At 50.6% G+C, this 15681-nt stretch overlaps 3 protein-coding genes; 2 read left to right on the top strand and 1 right to left on the bottom strand.

The window, feature by feature from the left end:
• Positions 1 to 2402: 2402 nt before the first annotated feature.
• Positions 2403 to 2868, top strand: GSTUM_00004067001 (uncharacterized protein; the record flags this gene model as incomplete). XM_002835217.2 has 1 exon in its annotated part: positions 2403 to 2868. One exon carries the CDS (start codon positions 2403 to 2405, stop codon positions 2559 to 2561), a length of 159 nt encoding a protein of 52 aa, XP_002835263.1. The 3' UTR covers positions 2562 to 2868.
• Positions 2869 to 3750: 882 nt separating this feature from the next.
• GSTUM_00004066001 (uncharacterized protein) lies at positions 3751 to 4361 on the bottom strand (the record flags this gene model as incomplete). XM_002835216.2 has 1 exon in its annotated part: positions 3751 to 4361. The coding sequence occupies one exon, from the start codon at positions 4359 to 4361 to the stop codon at positions 3885 to 3887; it is 477 nt and encodes a 158-aa protein (XP_002835262.1). The 3' UTR covers positions 3751 to 3884.
• A 1199-nt stretch (positions 4362 to 5560) lies between these two features.
• Positions 5561 to 7807, top strand: GSTUM_00004065001 (uncharacterized protein). XM_002835215.2 has 2 exons: positions 5561 to 6506; positions 6665 to 7807. The coding sequence occupies exons 1-2, from the start codon at positions 6221 to 6223 to the stop codon at positions 7312 to 7314; spliced, it is 936 nt and encodes a 311-aa protein (XP_002835261.1). The 5' UTR covers positions 5561 to 6220; the 3' UTR covers positions 7315 to 7807.
• The last annotated feature ends 7874 nt before the right edge of the window (positions 7808 to 15681 follow it).

The following is a 15681-nucleotide window of genomic DNA, read 5'->3' as shown; positions in this document are numbered from 1 at the left end:
CCTACTGTAGCCTTTCTGCAGCCCTGTTGTTATTGCTGTATCGTCGCAATATCGTACATAGCCTAGCGTTACTATTTTCTTTACTCTGTTCCGTGCGGATATCAATTCAACCATATCGTGAGATTATCACCGATCCCTAGACAATTTCCTACTCCTCCTTCTTACACTGTACTATACAGCCACGTTCGCAAAATTCTCGTACACTTCCAAGTACCCCCTATATTTGGAAACGCTCTGCTAAACCTCGCTCTTATTATTCGCCAAAATAAATCGTCTCAAAAATTTATAGTGTTCCTAGAGGCATATCTAAGAACGATCAGCCAAAAAGGCTTTTCTTGTTCACTTGTTGTTAGTCGGCACAGTTCCCGAGGTACAAGGGAGTATACGAGAACTTTACGAATGCGGCTGTACCTGTAGCGCTGCAATACGTAAATTCCTCCACGGTAGGCACAAGTGCAGGACGTACTGACCAACTCGATGGTTGAGTCCAATATCTTATTCAACCCGTGATGCATTAAAGCAGAATAAGAACGACAAACCCCGTGCGATCTTTGCGGCCTTTTCACCAACCCCTCGCCAGCCCTGTCATGCCCTGGCATGCCCTATCCTGCCAGACCGACCGGCCCAGAACTTATCAAGTTCAGCTGGAAAGGGATCATGAGCCTAACAAAGCGTAATTCTCCCATTGGTCAACAGTTCGAAGACGCGCGTTGTCGGTTTCACCATTGGACGACTGCCTACCGATAATAACTACTGTTTCTCTGGGGGGGGGGGTCTAATAGTGTAATACAATAGCACGGGAGCAACTATTGTACTGTACAAGTATGGTGTTCATGGGGGAAGGAAGGAGAAAAGAAACAAAGAAAAAAAGCCACCCCCCCACACTCCATTCCAGGTCGGCGCTGGAGGGAAGGGGGGAGGAATCCTTGAATTCGTTTGATTGGGGCTGTGGTGGACTCTGCATGTGCGAGTATTATGCTCGCTCACGTGGTAGGAAGGGATGGAACGGGGGTCAAAAAGGCTTGTTTGAGGGATCGACCGTGTTAGTTGACGAGCTTTGACGATGTTGGTTGGGTGATTGAACGATTGATTGGCTTGACCCGACCCGACCTGGCCTGTGGTTGGCTGTGACTTGGGTTACTTTTTATTTCATCTCCCGCCTCATGCTTGGGATTGAGTTACTCGTAGAGGGAGGGCTGAGGTTGTGATTCTCGTCGTAAGCTTCGAGCACTGCCAACACCCACTTTACCCTATCATTCATACATTCTGGCACTTTTGTGAGCTTAGGCCTTACCGCTATCCAATTGGGGAACCGAAGTGAACTGAATTCAAATACTATACTCCTGGTTTTTTTTTTGCCTGACCGTTTGTTAAATAAATGCACACCCCATATAACTCGTCCACTGCTGTGCGGCGCAGCGCCCCTAGGTAAACGAGTCGTAGCGCAGATTCTCACCCCCTCACTCGCTCGCTCCCTTCTCATTCTCAATACTGTAGGCTTCCCCACCCCCAGTTGCCCGAGTATTCTGTAACATCGGACCTCTCTGGCGATTTCCCCCCGTTATCTGGCGCATACGGTACTGGTGCTCGAACATCTATCTGTACTAGTACCGGTACTCGTAAAATATATTCACCCATCAATATGAAAGTAAGTGCCACGGATGAGGGCTGTCACCACACATAATCGTGTGACCCAAAGAAGCCGATTACTAGCAGGCCAAACTAAGCCCAAGTACCGGTATCCCGAAAACACACAAGGCGTCCAGTCCAGTAAAAATAAAATAAGGTAGGATACCGGTACTCTGTTGATGGGGAAAGGGACCCAGTAGGAACAGAGCATCGGTACTGTGCTCGAACCAGTAAAGTATGATCGCTATGCCAAGTGCATAGCATCCCACCTCCAACCCAGGAAACAGATTGTCGAGACACACTACCTCATCCCCCAAGGGAGTGAGTGAGTGAGTGAGGATGGGATTTTTCTCTCTCTCTCTTCCAAGTGCGAGTGATCTACCGTAGCGCTCGTGGATTACCCCATACTGTATGATATTCTTTTCTTCTTCTTCCCTCTTTCTCTTCCCTTTAACAACGAAGAGAACAAACAGGGTATTCCGGAGTTAACCGGATCTCGGAGTTCCGAATGAGCTTATGAACCCTGACTGATGGGAGTACGGTGCAACGTGCCTGAAGGTGGGTCCTCCTCCGTGAAGGGCCGAATTTTGGTGAACTGTTCCGTGGCAAGAAAGCCCAAAGCTTGAAGTTACAGGACACACACCTCTGACGAGGCACCCGGCCAAGTTTCGCTAGCATCCCACACTGCGAACAGCTGGGCGCATCTTTCGCTCCCACAAAAATTTCGCACTTTTGCACGAGCAATCCCTCTAACCGTGTGCATCGGATTAGAAATGGAAAACAGGTTATTTATTCTCTCAGGGGAGGGCTATGTTAGGCAAGCTTTTTTATCTGCTCAAAGTTGCTGTGATTCCCTGATCAGAGAGATTGGGGAGCTTTTCTTCTTCTTCGCATTTTCCGGGACCCGGTTTGAGGCCCATTACGCTGTATAGTATAGTACTCGTATAGTAGAAAGCGTGCTGCACGCCTTTGAATCTCGATGAATGTATCTGTTCGTACCGGTAGTATTTTGTACCGATCCTAAGTCAACCCAAGATAACCTATCACATTTGAAAGCGAGCTCTTTTCTTTCCATCCTTCTCACTTGCTGCCGGGTCCCTACAAGGGAGCAGAGGGAAAAGTGATGGGGGGTGGTGGGGGTTGTTGAATTGTGATGGGATGGAAACAGGATGGAAGTGTGCTAGTTTAGGCTGATCCTGCAACATGGCGCTGACAAGCTTTTGGCGGCGTCCTTTCTCGCATGGGTGTGTGTGTGCGTGCTTGGATTCAGGGGGGTTCGGCTACCGTAGCATGGTATCATATTATATACTATCATCCTCGAGTGCTCGAGTACTCGCACAAGTATCATATCATACATGGGAAGGGAAAGGGAAGGGGGAGGGGAGTGGGAGGGGTGGGGTAGGGGTCATTGGCTGTTAATGGTTCGGAAATAGCCGTTTTGGAATGGAAGTGAGCGAGTTGAAGAGTTCAGAGTTCTCAGTGATGTGTTGTGACCGCACCTCCGGTAATGGTGCCCCTGGGCATTACGAATACGACAGATTATCGTGCTGAACCGCATGAGAAGCTAGCTCGGGACGATGGCGATGATTGTCAGTTACTACGATAGGCAAAGGAGAGGGATGGGTGGATGGATGGAGAGATGGAGGGGATTGGGGTGACAGGGAGAGAGTGTGTGAGCACAGAGCGCTTGTGAGGGGATTACCCGCTGTGGTAACTCAACTCGTTCCTGCTCGCATCAGAGGAAGCGGTATTATTATGAGAAACACCGCTGGGATTAGCCCAGCCAGGCAGGTACTGTAGGCAGAGAGTATGTAGGCGAGTTCACCCGAGTATGATAGCCACTGTACAGTACTCGTACTGTATATACATAGCAGCAGCACGAGAGAGAGCTAGACTAAGTATCACATTCTCGGTTCCTTCCTCTCTCTCTTCTGGTGGAGATTGAATTTATGACGTCATGCGACACAATCTGCTCTTTGAGCAACCCAGCTGCCAGCGCGCACACCGCAAGTGCAATAAACTGGAGGGGCATCGCATTTTTCGCTCTCCTTCTCCCCATCCCTCACTCCCCCTATCCATCCGAGTTGCTGTACGAGTACCAATACTCGAGTGTATTAAAAGTTTTCTTTTTCTTTTTTCCTCCGCAGCGTGCAGTGAGGCGAAAAAAAGCTTACTTTTCGGAAAGTGGGTGTTGGGGAGTTTTTTTCTTCTTCTTTCTTTTCTTCTCTCCCTCCTCCCTCAGTGTGATGTCTAGTTTAATAATCCGCCCAACATTCCAACCGCGGTAGTGCGATAGTATGATACCAGTATCCGGCAGTCGTAGTGATGAGCCGTCGTCGTCGTCGTCTTTGCTGCTCCCTCTCTCCAAATATCGATATCTCGGAGATGTCCTGACAGGTTCCCGAACCCTTTTCCTCCTTTATGCTTTCCTTTCTTTCCCCCTCTCTGGCTGCGATTGCTGTCAGCAATTGCCGTGGTGTTGATGTTCGCAGCATATCGTACTTGTATGTATCATAATTATCATAATAATTATCATACCTAGCAACTAGGCCTATACCGGTGGGATAGGTGTTGGGGTTGGGTAGGGTAAGGGAAGGGTTTGGCCAGTCTTTCGGGTTGTGGTTTAAGCCTACGTGGGCCATGGAAGGGGGTGGACCGTGGGTCGAAGGGGGCCCGGGACGGAGGTATCGTAGAATAAAGGAGCTAATGGTGAAGTAAAATTTGATGACCATTTTCTGCCCATTCTTTCGGGGTCATTCTGCTATCGCCAAGAGTTCGAGACTTCTTGTAAGATCTATGGATACTGCGTTCTTACAAAGACGAATCGTTGCTTGCTTGTCCCCTTCTCGTGCCGTTACTCTGTGGGGCACCTGGAAGTTGCCAATGGATGGTTTACCGGTACAGTACAGTACCGGTACAGCGCCGGTAGTGGACAACAAGGCTTGGTGGAACTTTCGAGGGAAAAACTGGGAAATCAATCATGCCCGCCTCTCTCCCCTCCCCCCCCTCCTTCCCCGAGAGAAACGCAATTGGTAAAATGCGGTGAGACTTTCCTCCACGGTAGGAGCTTCCCTTTTCTGGATTGTTGAACGATAGGATTATGGCGGCATTATTATTTATTATTATTTTTTTCCTTGTGGTTTCCAGGCAAACACTTTTTTCCTTTTTTTCCCTTTCCTTTTCCTTTTTTTTCTTCTGAATGGATTGGAAACGCCGGCAGGTTAAGGGAAAAAAGCTTGTGTACCAGTGCAGCAGAGTACCGGTACTGGCCCTGGACCTTTGACCTTTTGAGTCTGGCCACGGTAACCCACTGTGACCTTCAGGTCCTTGAGTACTTTTATCCTATCTTTTTGGATCCTTGGTCACTCTAGACTATTTTCCTGCTCTATGCTTCAAGCACTCTCTCACTCCACTCCCCTGCAATATTTCTTCGCTTGATCCCATGAACCCTCTCTCCAAAGATTCAAGCCATAAACACGCATACTCGGGCGTAGGTAGCAATGATGAACCACAAGGGTTGGAAGATCAAAGAGACTCTCTGTGACCCGGGGTGAAGAATCACGGCGGTTGCCAATATTTTTCCAAGAAATCACTTACAGTCCACTGACAACCTTTTGTCCCCTTCGGCTTCTTCCCCTTCTTCCCCCTTCTTCGTTCTTTCTTGTCGCGCGTATCTTCCCGTTGCTGGGAAGGACAATTAAGACCCGCTTGATATCTGCATCTATTGTCGATTGGAGTTTCCCTTTGTTATCATTACCGTTATGGATGATTATCTTCACTTTTGTTTACTGTAGGGTACCATCCGAGCGATTGGTTACCAAGCTCAAAAAATAAAAATGAAAAGGGAAAAAAAAAGGAGCAGCATCAGGGAAAGAATGGGAAAGGAAAGAATTTTTCTGTAGGTTACTTGTTGACTTAACCACCACCTCTACCACCACTACAGGTCTACTTGACTAGTGCATGCCACTTGGGCCCGGGGAACGAAAGGATTAAATTTCCTCTGTGAGTTTAGTACGTCAGTCCCCCTATCAGTCAAGGATTTTCTTTGGGCCCGCGAAAAAAAAAAAAACAGAAAGAAATAGGCTTCGGCATCGTATGCACCACCCGCTGGGTGAAGGTGCCTACAACGCGAGTTGCAAGGTCAAGCTCTTTTCGGCCTCCGAAACAAGACTGTACAGTAGAGCACAGCGAGGGCCTGTTCCACGAACAATCTGGTGCATAGGCAGTGCCACCCATTCTTTTCCCTGCTCCTCAACTTCTCTTGCGGTACCCACATTTTCACTCTAATACCACCACCGCTACTGCTGCATATTATCATATTTACCTCACCGCTCCCAGCCTTTCTTCCCTGTCTACATAACCAACCCTCCCCGCCCCCTGGGACTCCACCATATCTCTACCGGTATACTTCTTTTGGGTGATGCACTGTTTGTTGGTCTCTAATTAATAGAAGGGAAGAAAAGAGAGTGCAAGAGAGAGAGAGAGAGAGAGATAAAGAGAGAGAGAGAGGGAGGGGATAAGGGAGGCAGGGAACCTTTGGCATCTATGAGAGAATATTGAGGGGAAGGGAGCATCACGAATGGGATTCACCATGAATACACCATCCCACTTGAGCTCGACTCACTCCTCTCCCTCCGAGTTTGACGACGAAGCGAGCATGATGGAGACTACGGATTGGCCACATATGCCTCCTCCTGTGCGGACAAGTTCGCCGCCGATTGCCGGGAATAGCGCGCCCTCTTCAGTCCCGGCCAAGGCGCAAACTTTACCGCTCCAGAAGCGCCGGAGAGTCACTCGAGCTTGCGACGAATGCCGGAGGAAGAAGATCAAGTGTGATGGCAAACAACCTTGCACCCATTGCACGGTTTACAGTTATGGTTTGTGTCACCTTTTTTTTTTACATTTCTCTTCCCGGGCGAAACCTTCCATTCCCACAATGCTCTATTGCCCCTGCGCGAGTTGATCCCTATTTACGGTGGCGGGGGAGGATTAGTTTCCGTCTAAACTGACATTTGTGGTATCATTGTGCAAATAGAATGTACCTACGATCAACCCTCAAATCGAAGGCGTAACCCTGCCCCACAATACATCGAAGCCCTGGAGACACGGCTTCATCGGATGGAGGCTTTGCTCAAAGTATTGCTTCCCGATGTCGATGTGAATCATCCAAACTTTGACCTCGGCAAACTGCTATCGCAGATGCAGACAAACGGAACAACCCGTACCGCAGGAAAAGATGTAACCGTTGGCAGCGGTCACCCCCCAGACCGTAACGGGAGTGCTACATCTGTTTCGGCGGAGAAGGATTCCCTTTTAGAATCCATAGTCGAAGCCGCAGGCCGTCTGGACATTGAGCGCCCGCAAGGTGCGCCCGATAAAATTGACCATAGCTCATCCCCCCCCGAAAGCCGCTTCGATGCGTCGGGCAGTGGCGGGGGTAGTAACCCATACGATAGTCTTGAAGTCCAACTGTTCGGCCCGCTCCCACAATACCTCCTCCAAGGCCAGCCACAGCAACTTCCAGAAGGCACTTGCCCGGACACAACAGGCCAGGACATCCGGATGATCGGTAGCAGCAGCACCCAGCCAAACTTTATGGGTGTTACCTCGGGGACCATCGGCCTTGATGGGTATTTCGGAGACCAGTGGGGTGAGATGTTGTTGCCGAGACAGGACAACTCTTAGATTTGGTGCTTTTCCTTTTCCTTTTCCTTGGTTCCGCTTCTCGCCCATGGGAATATTATTGTTGTTTTTACGCTACCCTAAGCTACAGATCGGTTAATGAAAATTTCCACCTTTCCACTTTATCTTTCACTTTTCTCTTACTCTTTTTTTCCCGACTCTTCCCCTGTTTATTCACAAATTTCCTTCCTCGCATCTACCTGCATCGCTGGCGCACATTTTTTCTTTCTCTTATCGATTAACGCTTGTCTGCCCATTACATTACCCACTCGCATTCGCTCGTTACCCAGGCATTCGTTCATTAGTTCATTCATTCGTTCCTTTGTTCGCTCATTACTCCATCACTCACTCAGCCTTTCATTTCACATAAGCAATCGGATGTTTTTCTTGGGAGGGGGGTTTCGGAAAAAAAAGGGGAGGGCAAGTTGAGGTAGGTTGGAGTTGGGTGTATTTATCGTCATTTCATCGCTGGAATATATTGCTATGTTTTTTTTAGTGTGGAGGTGAGCACTGTATGATACGAGTATTGTATTGGGTGTCTGATGGATTGATGTGGTGCGCTCTACCCCGCGAGGAAGGCCCGGTTGGTGGGTGTGGGGATTAACCGAGGTTGTGGGCAGGGCTTCCACAGTTTGAGCGAGTGAGGGGTTGTGAACGGGTGATTTTGTGTGATGAGTCGAGTGGGCGGGGGATACCCCTCTCTCCAGATTTAATGATGGCCGGGTATGCACTGGATACTTAACTCAGTTCCAAGAGCGATATCGGGAGATGTTGCGGATCTGAGTTAAGTCAGCTGGCGTCGCAGAGCCTACGTCTGAAGATAATGTGTGGACACTCCACGGTTACGACACTTACAAGTGTATGAAAGGAGAAAAGGCCCTGGCTCCAACAGCTATACACAGCAAGTCCGAGCGGACCCCCTATACCGTACTCGCGCACCGTTGCCAATAACACAGCCGGGCACCGAATTTTCTTGAAAGAGTGAAGATAGGCCTCGAGTTTCTCGCCAAAATTGGGTACATGGCTGTATTCTTGGCAAAGACGTGCGAGTACATTGCCCTTATCCCACCCATGACCCACGCTGACCAACAACGTGAAAAAAATCTGGCGAACATCTCGATTGACATTGATACACAGTCCCCTCCTCTCCCCCCCGGGCACCGGATAAATTAGAACATCGCGCATAAACGTAACCCAGTCTAACCGCTTCAGCATCCTTAGCTGGGCATGGTTGCCTGCTTGCCCTTGAGGTAGCAAGCAGATCTATGTCTCGTGATTGTTGTAGACATTGCTCTACAGGGGCGGCATAAGTTAAGTTACATTGGAGCAGTTATAACCCATCCACTCTCTACCTTATCCTGAGTCTCCGCATCGCAGTGCCCGAGGGATGGTTAAAAGTGGGGGGAGTGCGGGCTCGGCGGGTTGGGCTCGGGAGGTTCAAATTGTGTATCGTAGCGCAGTTGTATAGTAGTGTGGGGTAGAGATCGGCAAGCGTTTGGAGGATGGTTTCTCGATGGTTTTATGGCGGTGGTGTGTGTGTGTGTAAACCTTTTATTCTTCCACTATCTCACCTACTAACTAAAGTAATCGGAGTACGGCATGGGATACTGCCCCCAGCCCTGGGCCCCTCTCAACGAAATCTTTCGCTACACCCCCCTGTAGGCCATACAAAGGAAACTCCCGCTCCCCCCTTCCCCTTTCCCTCAACAACTTTGGTCTGTCACAAAAGAAACCCACTCCTGCCCCCAGGCCCCATGGTTGTGAACAAAATTAAAATCCATCAACAAAGGAAACCCATTCCTGCCCCTTGGCCCCATGGTTGTAAACAAAGGAAATCCAACCAAACAAAAGAAACCCACGCCTGCCCCCCAGGCCCCGTGGTCGTGTACGTTATGAAGCAACACAATAAAATCCGTCGGACAAAAGAAACCCATGCCTGCCCCCCAGGCTCCGTGGTCGTGTACATTATGAAATGACCTTCTGACCAGCATTGCTCCCCTGGTCCACTGGGCGCCTCCCCCGTACCCCTTCTGCCGTTGTAGCCTATCGGCCCTTTCTTGCCGGGTCGTGCTTCCTGGCATGTGCCGTTTCGTGCTGCACGTCCCTTAGTACCGCTTCTCCACATATTGCGCACGGCCGTTGCGGTCTGGGTTTCACCGGTTTCTGTGTTGGTTGGCTTGTGGGTAGATTAACGTTTGCTTCGACCACGTGGGCAGAGTCTGGCTGCTGGGTGCCGTCCTCATCCTCCCTGGCCATTTCCAGTTTTCCCTTCAGTTCTTGTGGTCAGCCGTCCATCCATTGGAGGAGCTTGTCTTGCCTTTTATTGTCATAGAGCCCAATTGTTGTGGCGGTCGTTACCCCGCATCTGTTTGCCAGGTGGTCAAAGGTTATTATGTCTCAGTCGCACGGGCATTGTCTCCTGACACCAGCTATCTCCTGGTATGGCCATCTTGCCGTTGCCCTTAACCCTAGTAGCCTCTTGAAACCTTTCCTGGTGAGGGAGTGTAGATGCTTGTGCGATTTACTGGGTCTCTCTTGGTACCTGGTAAAGGTCATTGGCGACCTTTTCTGTCCAGCTTTGCTGTAATTGGTCTTTGAGCACGTTTTTACCCAGTTGGTAATTACCGGTGGTAGCGATGATGTCTTCCACCCCGTGTTTGGACATCCATCTCTTTGTCCAAGTGTTGTGGCGGTCCTTGGTGTTAGCCCGTAGCACCAGCAAGTTTTGCCTGAACTACATCATGAGGTCTAGCGGCGGGATTCCGAGTTCGGTGAGGAAAGCCAAGACTGGTGTTTTCTTTTCCAGTCCGAAAGCAGTCTGGATTATCTTGTTGAGGGCCGCCTGCGCTTCTCTTATCAGGCCTTTGTTTCCCCATGTCTCTATTCCGTATGTCACCTGTGGGATTATTAGGCCCTTGATTAGCCGCAGTGTTGTCTCTGCGTTCAGCCCCCCTTTGCTGTACCTGGACGTCACTGCCCTTATGTGGTGCCGGGAGCTGGTGGCTTTATTATTCCAGTGCCTGACATGGTGGTTCCATTTCCATTTGTCTGTCAGAAAGTATCTGAGCCATCTTAGATGGCCTTGCTTGGGTATTTCCTGGCCTCGTAGGCGGACTTTGAATTTGTTCTGCAGCGGTGTCTGTACGAAGATCGTTTTGGCTTTGCTGGGTGTGAATTCATAACCGTCCTCGGCTGCGGTTTCCTCTAGTCGTTTAACGGTTTCCTGGTGTATTCTTTTTCCTTCTCCCGTATCCCGGTATATTGTTGCTATCAATATGTTGTCCACGTACATCAGGACCTTGGTTTCCACTTTCTGGGATGGCGTAGCCTGTACTTTTGCTGTTTCTAGCATGCTGATGAGGAAAAGTATTGGCGATAGAGGGGAACCCTGTGGTGTGCCTTTGTCGGTAGCATATCCTTTGGATGTTCTGCCATTGAACCGGTAGCTAGTCGTCCTATCGGTGGCCCAGTGCTGGACCCATTGTGCCAGGTGACCTGGGTGCCTTCCGAGCCTGTCGCATACCTTTTCCATCTGCAGGTGGTTGAAGTCCCCTTGGACATCGAGGGTGGTAATGCATTTGCCGATCTTCCTCATGGTATCCATTACGTCGTTTAGGGCTTGTATAGCATCTGTTGTGCTATATCTCTTTCTTCCTCCAAACATATTGTCTTCCAGGATTACAAGCCCTGTTATTCGTATGACCGCCCCTCTTTCTAGGGTCTTTGCCAGTATGGACTGTAGCTGTATCAGTCTCCAGCTCTTTGCCACTGTATATGAAGCTTTGTTTAGCTTGAGTATCAGTATAGTGGTACTGACCTTCCAGCTTTCTGGGATCCCTTCATTCTAAGCCCTGTTCATCATTCTTAGGAAAAGAGGTTTACGTATTTTCCTGAAGCATTTCACCAGCCTGGTAGTGATATTGTCTGGTCCGCTTGCCGCTCCGTTCGGTGACTGTTTAATGGCCGCGTCTAGGGTCTCTATTTTTAGCGGTTCCAGTTCCCTACTTATTTGCTGTCTGGTCCGTCTCCTCTCTCCTCCATATAGGGCCGTGTGGATTTCCTGGGCAATGTCCCCGTGTTCTGCTACTAGGTCGCCGTTTTCCTTGGAAAGTGCTGGTATGGGGTGTTTGGTGGTCCTTGGCCGGACCGTCCTGAAACATTCAGGATCTATTTCTTCTTGGAGGGCTTTCCCGTTAGCTTCAAGTTTGGCTTCCGCAATGGCTTTCCTCAGGTTCTTCTTTTTTTCCTTCAGCTCTGGGTGGCGGGGGTGTTTATGTACAAGGCGAAGGACCTCCTTTCACTCCTGTTGCAGGGCCTTGTTCCAGAAAGCAAAGCTTTCTGGTTTCCTAAGGGGGGTGTACCTTCTGGCTATGCGTGTGAGCTCCTTTTGCACTTCGGTTGGGTGGTCCTTGTGGTCGTCCATGAGGCTAATCTCGGCCCTGATGGCCTCCCAGTCCGCTTGGTCCTGCCTTAGTGGCTTTTCCCCGTCGTCGTTCAAGGTGAAGCTGGTTTTAATCATCAGCGCCCTGTGGCTGGCTGTTGCAAGGTCCAGTGTCCGTACTTCGATTTTGTGGTCCTTGTTGGTAGCAACGAGGTCCAGAGTTGTTCTATTTGGGTTGGTCGCATTGGGTAGGTGGGTGATTACATGGGGGTTCCTCACTGTCATGTCCCTATCGTCCATCCATTTAGCTAGCCTTACTCCTGCCGTGTTCTGGCATCCTTGTGACCAACCTGGGTGGTGTGCGTTCATATCTCCTACCAGGATGTTGCTTCCCCCGTGTGTGGGCCAGTGGTTTGTTGGGTCAAAGTCTCTCGCAGAAGGCCTCTGGTAGCCAAAAGTAATTTCGGTTCCCCTGATCCATAGCGTAATGAATTGTGATGTTATCCATTCAACCACAAATATATGCACGTATTTGTCCAATATATATACGGCACAGCCGTATTTCGTCGCCTTTGTGCTTGCGTAGCATGTGAATCCTTCCAAATGTATCCAGTCCTGATTCTGAAAGGGGCATTCAGCAATTGCTATTATCTTCGGTTTCCTCTTTCGTGAGAGTTTCAGTAACTTGGTGACAATGTTCATAGACCCGCCGACGTTGTGGTATAATATATCTGTTGCCGCCATATTTAATTAGGCATTAGGGGAGGGGCCAGCGCTGCTGGTACTTTTCCTTTATCAGCTGCCGTGGAAGGCGGGGGGTGCTGGAGATTTCGCCCTAGTTCTAGTTGGGCAGTGGCTGTCTCCGGCGAAGTGAGAAGTTTCTTCGCAGTTGACACATCTGTTCAGAGTGTGGGAGCACATCTTTCTCTTTCCTACTGTACAGTACGTTTGCGCGCAGAGGTGGTCCTTGGTATGGTGCCTTCCTCTGCAGTACTTGCAAACGGCTTCCATTCTGCAGTGAATGGCATGGTGTCCGAACTGTAGACATCTTGCGCAGCAGGTTGATGAGTCCTTCTTCACGTATCTTCAGAAGGTACACCTCATGCCGAAGATGGCCATGCTTGGGAGGGGCTTTCTTGTTTCCGCCATGATTCAATCATTTGCCTCCATGGCTACAATCGCAGAGGACTTGACATTTCCTTCAGCCTTGAGTGATGTCGGGGATCTGAGCCACTTAAGTCTGTCTAGCAGTTGGACTTGTGGGTTGTATTTGCAGATTTCTCTCTCCAGGTCCTCCCATTTATCAGAGTCTGTGTCCTATTCTTCGGGTGTCCAGTCTTCATCGCCTAGTGGTATGCTGTTGATGACGATGTTGATGGACGGTGTGTCTGTGGCGATGTTGAAACCGAAAACGTCGATCCCGTTTAAAGCCTTGGTGATTGCTGCCACATCGTCAAGGGCTGGTTCAGCCGGTAGGTCTCCCATGGTGGTGAGCACCAGGTCATCATTCCTGTTAAATTCTGCGTATGCAAATTTAACCCTGGATGCGGAGTTGATTGCGTCCCTGATTCTGGCCGGTGACAGACCTGCTGCCCCTATTCTTCGGCCCCTTTCTACTGACCGGATGAGGAGCCTCCTTTGTCTGGCATGCGGGGTTAACAGTACTGAGGGCGCCGTTGCTCGGATGCCTGGCGCTGGCTCTTGTCTCCTCTTTTTTGCTGGGACTAGCCGGAAGCTGTTGACGTCAATTCCGGAGGACATAATAGCAGTCCAAGTCTGCCTAAGGGCTGCGTTCTGTGGGGCGGCTTCTGCCGGGTTTGGTACTCGTTTCCATTTGTAGTACCAGTGGCGATGCGTCTCCCTGGGGCCTTCTCAAAATTTGTTTAGGGGGGGGGGACTGTGGTGCGGTGTTACGGGTTAGGGTGGGGGTTCTGGTTTGGGGCTGGGGTTGGGGCTCTGGGTTGTCTGGGGGCAGTGAAAGGGGAGGGGGTGGGGGTAGGGGTGCCAGCGTTGGACTGCCTGGTCCTTAGTCTTATTTCTCCGGTGAGCCGTGCCTCCATGGCTTGCATCTGTTCCTGGAATTTCTTTTCCAGTTGATGGATGAAGCCGACCATGATGCCGATGGTGACTGGGCATTCCAGTTCTCTTTTTTCTTCTGGCATGAGTTTGACGTCGGCCGACTCATACAGGGAGGAGGAGGAGGACACGTTTTTGGTTTGTGAGGGATCTGGGTTGTTCATCATGTTGCCGGTCAGGGTTCCCAGGATTTCTCTTGTAGCCAGGAGGGAGGAGAAGCGTATCTGTCTTGGTACGTTTTGGGGGGCCGAGCTCTCCAGCACTTCACTTGGGTCGTGGGCGTGTTGACTATCTCCCAGCCCGGTTCGGTCTGTATTTTTCCCATTTCCCAGGGACATTGCTATGTCTTGCATAACCTGTGTTTTGGTTACTCCGATGTCTTGGGACTGATCCATGGGTTCAGTCGCTTCAGCTAGCGGTGGGGAGGAGGCTGGGACTTGCGGTATCGGGGATACTGGCACAGGGCTCTCTTGTAATAGGTGGTAGGAGGAAGCTGCTACTGCCAGGAAGGCTAGCGTGTCGGTGTCGGCTGTGTCTACCGCTTCATTGCCGAAGACTTTCTGATGCGCGGGTCCTAAACCCGGGCAGTTTCGGCTGGGGTGCTGCTATGGTCAGCGCTTTGGTGTTTCCCGTGAGGAGGACATAGCACGCGTCTGTGCATCCTAGTTCGCGTCTGACCTCAGGAAAGGTACTTTCCCTGGCCACAATTCTGTTTCCCACATTGATCAAGGCGTTGGGACATCCTCTTTGGTGACTGATAGTGGCAAACATGGGGAGGGTCAAGTTGAGGGATACTCCTTGGGGGAAGCCAGGTGGAAGGAGGCTGGGGGAGTTGACCCTTGGGCTCTTGGTAGGGCTTCTGGGCCCTCCTAGGGGAGAGGGAGGGTGAGGGAGGTGCGGCAAGGCCGGAGACTAGGATTGAGAGGTCATGGTGAGTGAGTAGGATGGTCTTATGGCCAGCATCCTAAACTCTCAGAGGAAATAAAGCCTTAGGATGGAGGGCTGTGATTGGCCACACCACCTAAGGGAGGAGTATCGTGAGTGAGGGGGTGGAGTAGTTCTTTGAGTGAAAATTCTGATTGTACCGGATAAAAAGATGATGTGTACACAAACAAAAATAAACTTGGTGTGGTTGCAGGAATGCCCCGCTAACAGTACCGGAATTTCCGAAATGTTTCTCGCTCCGTGTGTGTGTGTGTGTAAACCTTTTATTCAACTACAACCTCACCTACTAACTAAAGTAATCGGAGTACGGCATGAGATACAGCCCCCAGCCCTGGGCCCGCCTTAAAGAAATCCCCCTCGCAGGCCACCTGCCACAAAGCACACATCAACGCGCAACAAAGGAAACAACAACCCAGCTCCCGCACCTACACCCACCCCTACCTCTAGCCACATAAGCCAAGGATCCACGGCCCCCTGTCGCACGCACCACCCAAAAGGCGGCACCCCGGGGAGCTCCCCATTAAGCGACTGTGCCCTCAAGCCATTACGGCAAGGGTGATACCGCAATGTCGACAACAGAACTGAACGGTCGGCGGAGTTCGGGACAGGTCAGTTGTTGTCATAGTCGTCTGGGCCAGATGAGGAAATGTTGATTGCCGAGCCGCCACCGCCACAAAACGCGAAGCCGTGCCCCCCGAAGGGGGCGGGCCACACCAGTCAGGCCACACCCAAAAGAGGGGGTGGTGAAAATCAATTTCTCTGGGTCAAAGCCATCCCCTCCAAAGGGGGTCAGGAACACCGGGTTCTCGCGGGGACCAGCTCAAGGCTGGAAAAAAAAAGGGACAGTGAAGCGCACACAGCACTAAGGGTCCAAGCAAGGAAGAAGGAGGACCAAGGAGGAACCGGAATCGCATGAGTGTCCGAACGGTCGCTCTGAAGAGGGGGGGAGGATGGCCTCCCTATACGAC

Source organism: Tuber melanosporum (genome assembly GCF_000151645.1).
Source record: "Tuber melanosporum whole genome shotgun sequence assembly, scaffold_1, strain Mel28".
NCBI lineage: Eukaryota > Fungi > Ascomycota > Pezizomycetes > Pezizales > Tuberaceae > Tuber > Tuber melanosporum.
Note: the sequence above shows the minus strand (reverse complement) of the source record. Positions and strands in the feature narration are given on the sequence as shown.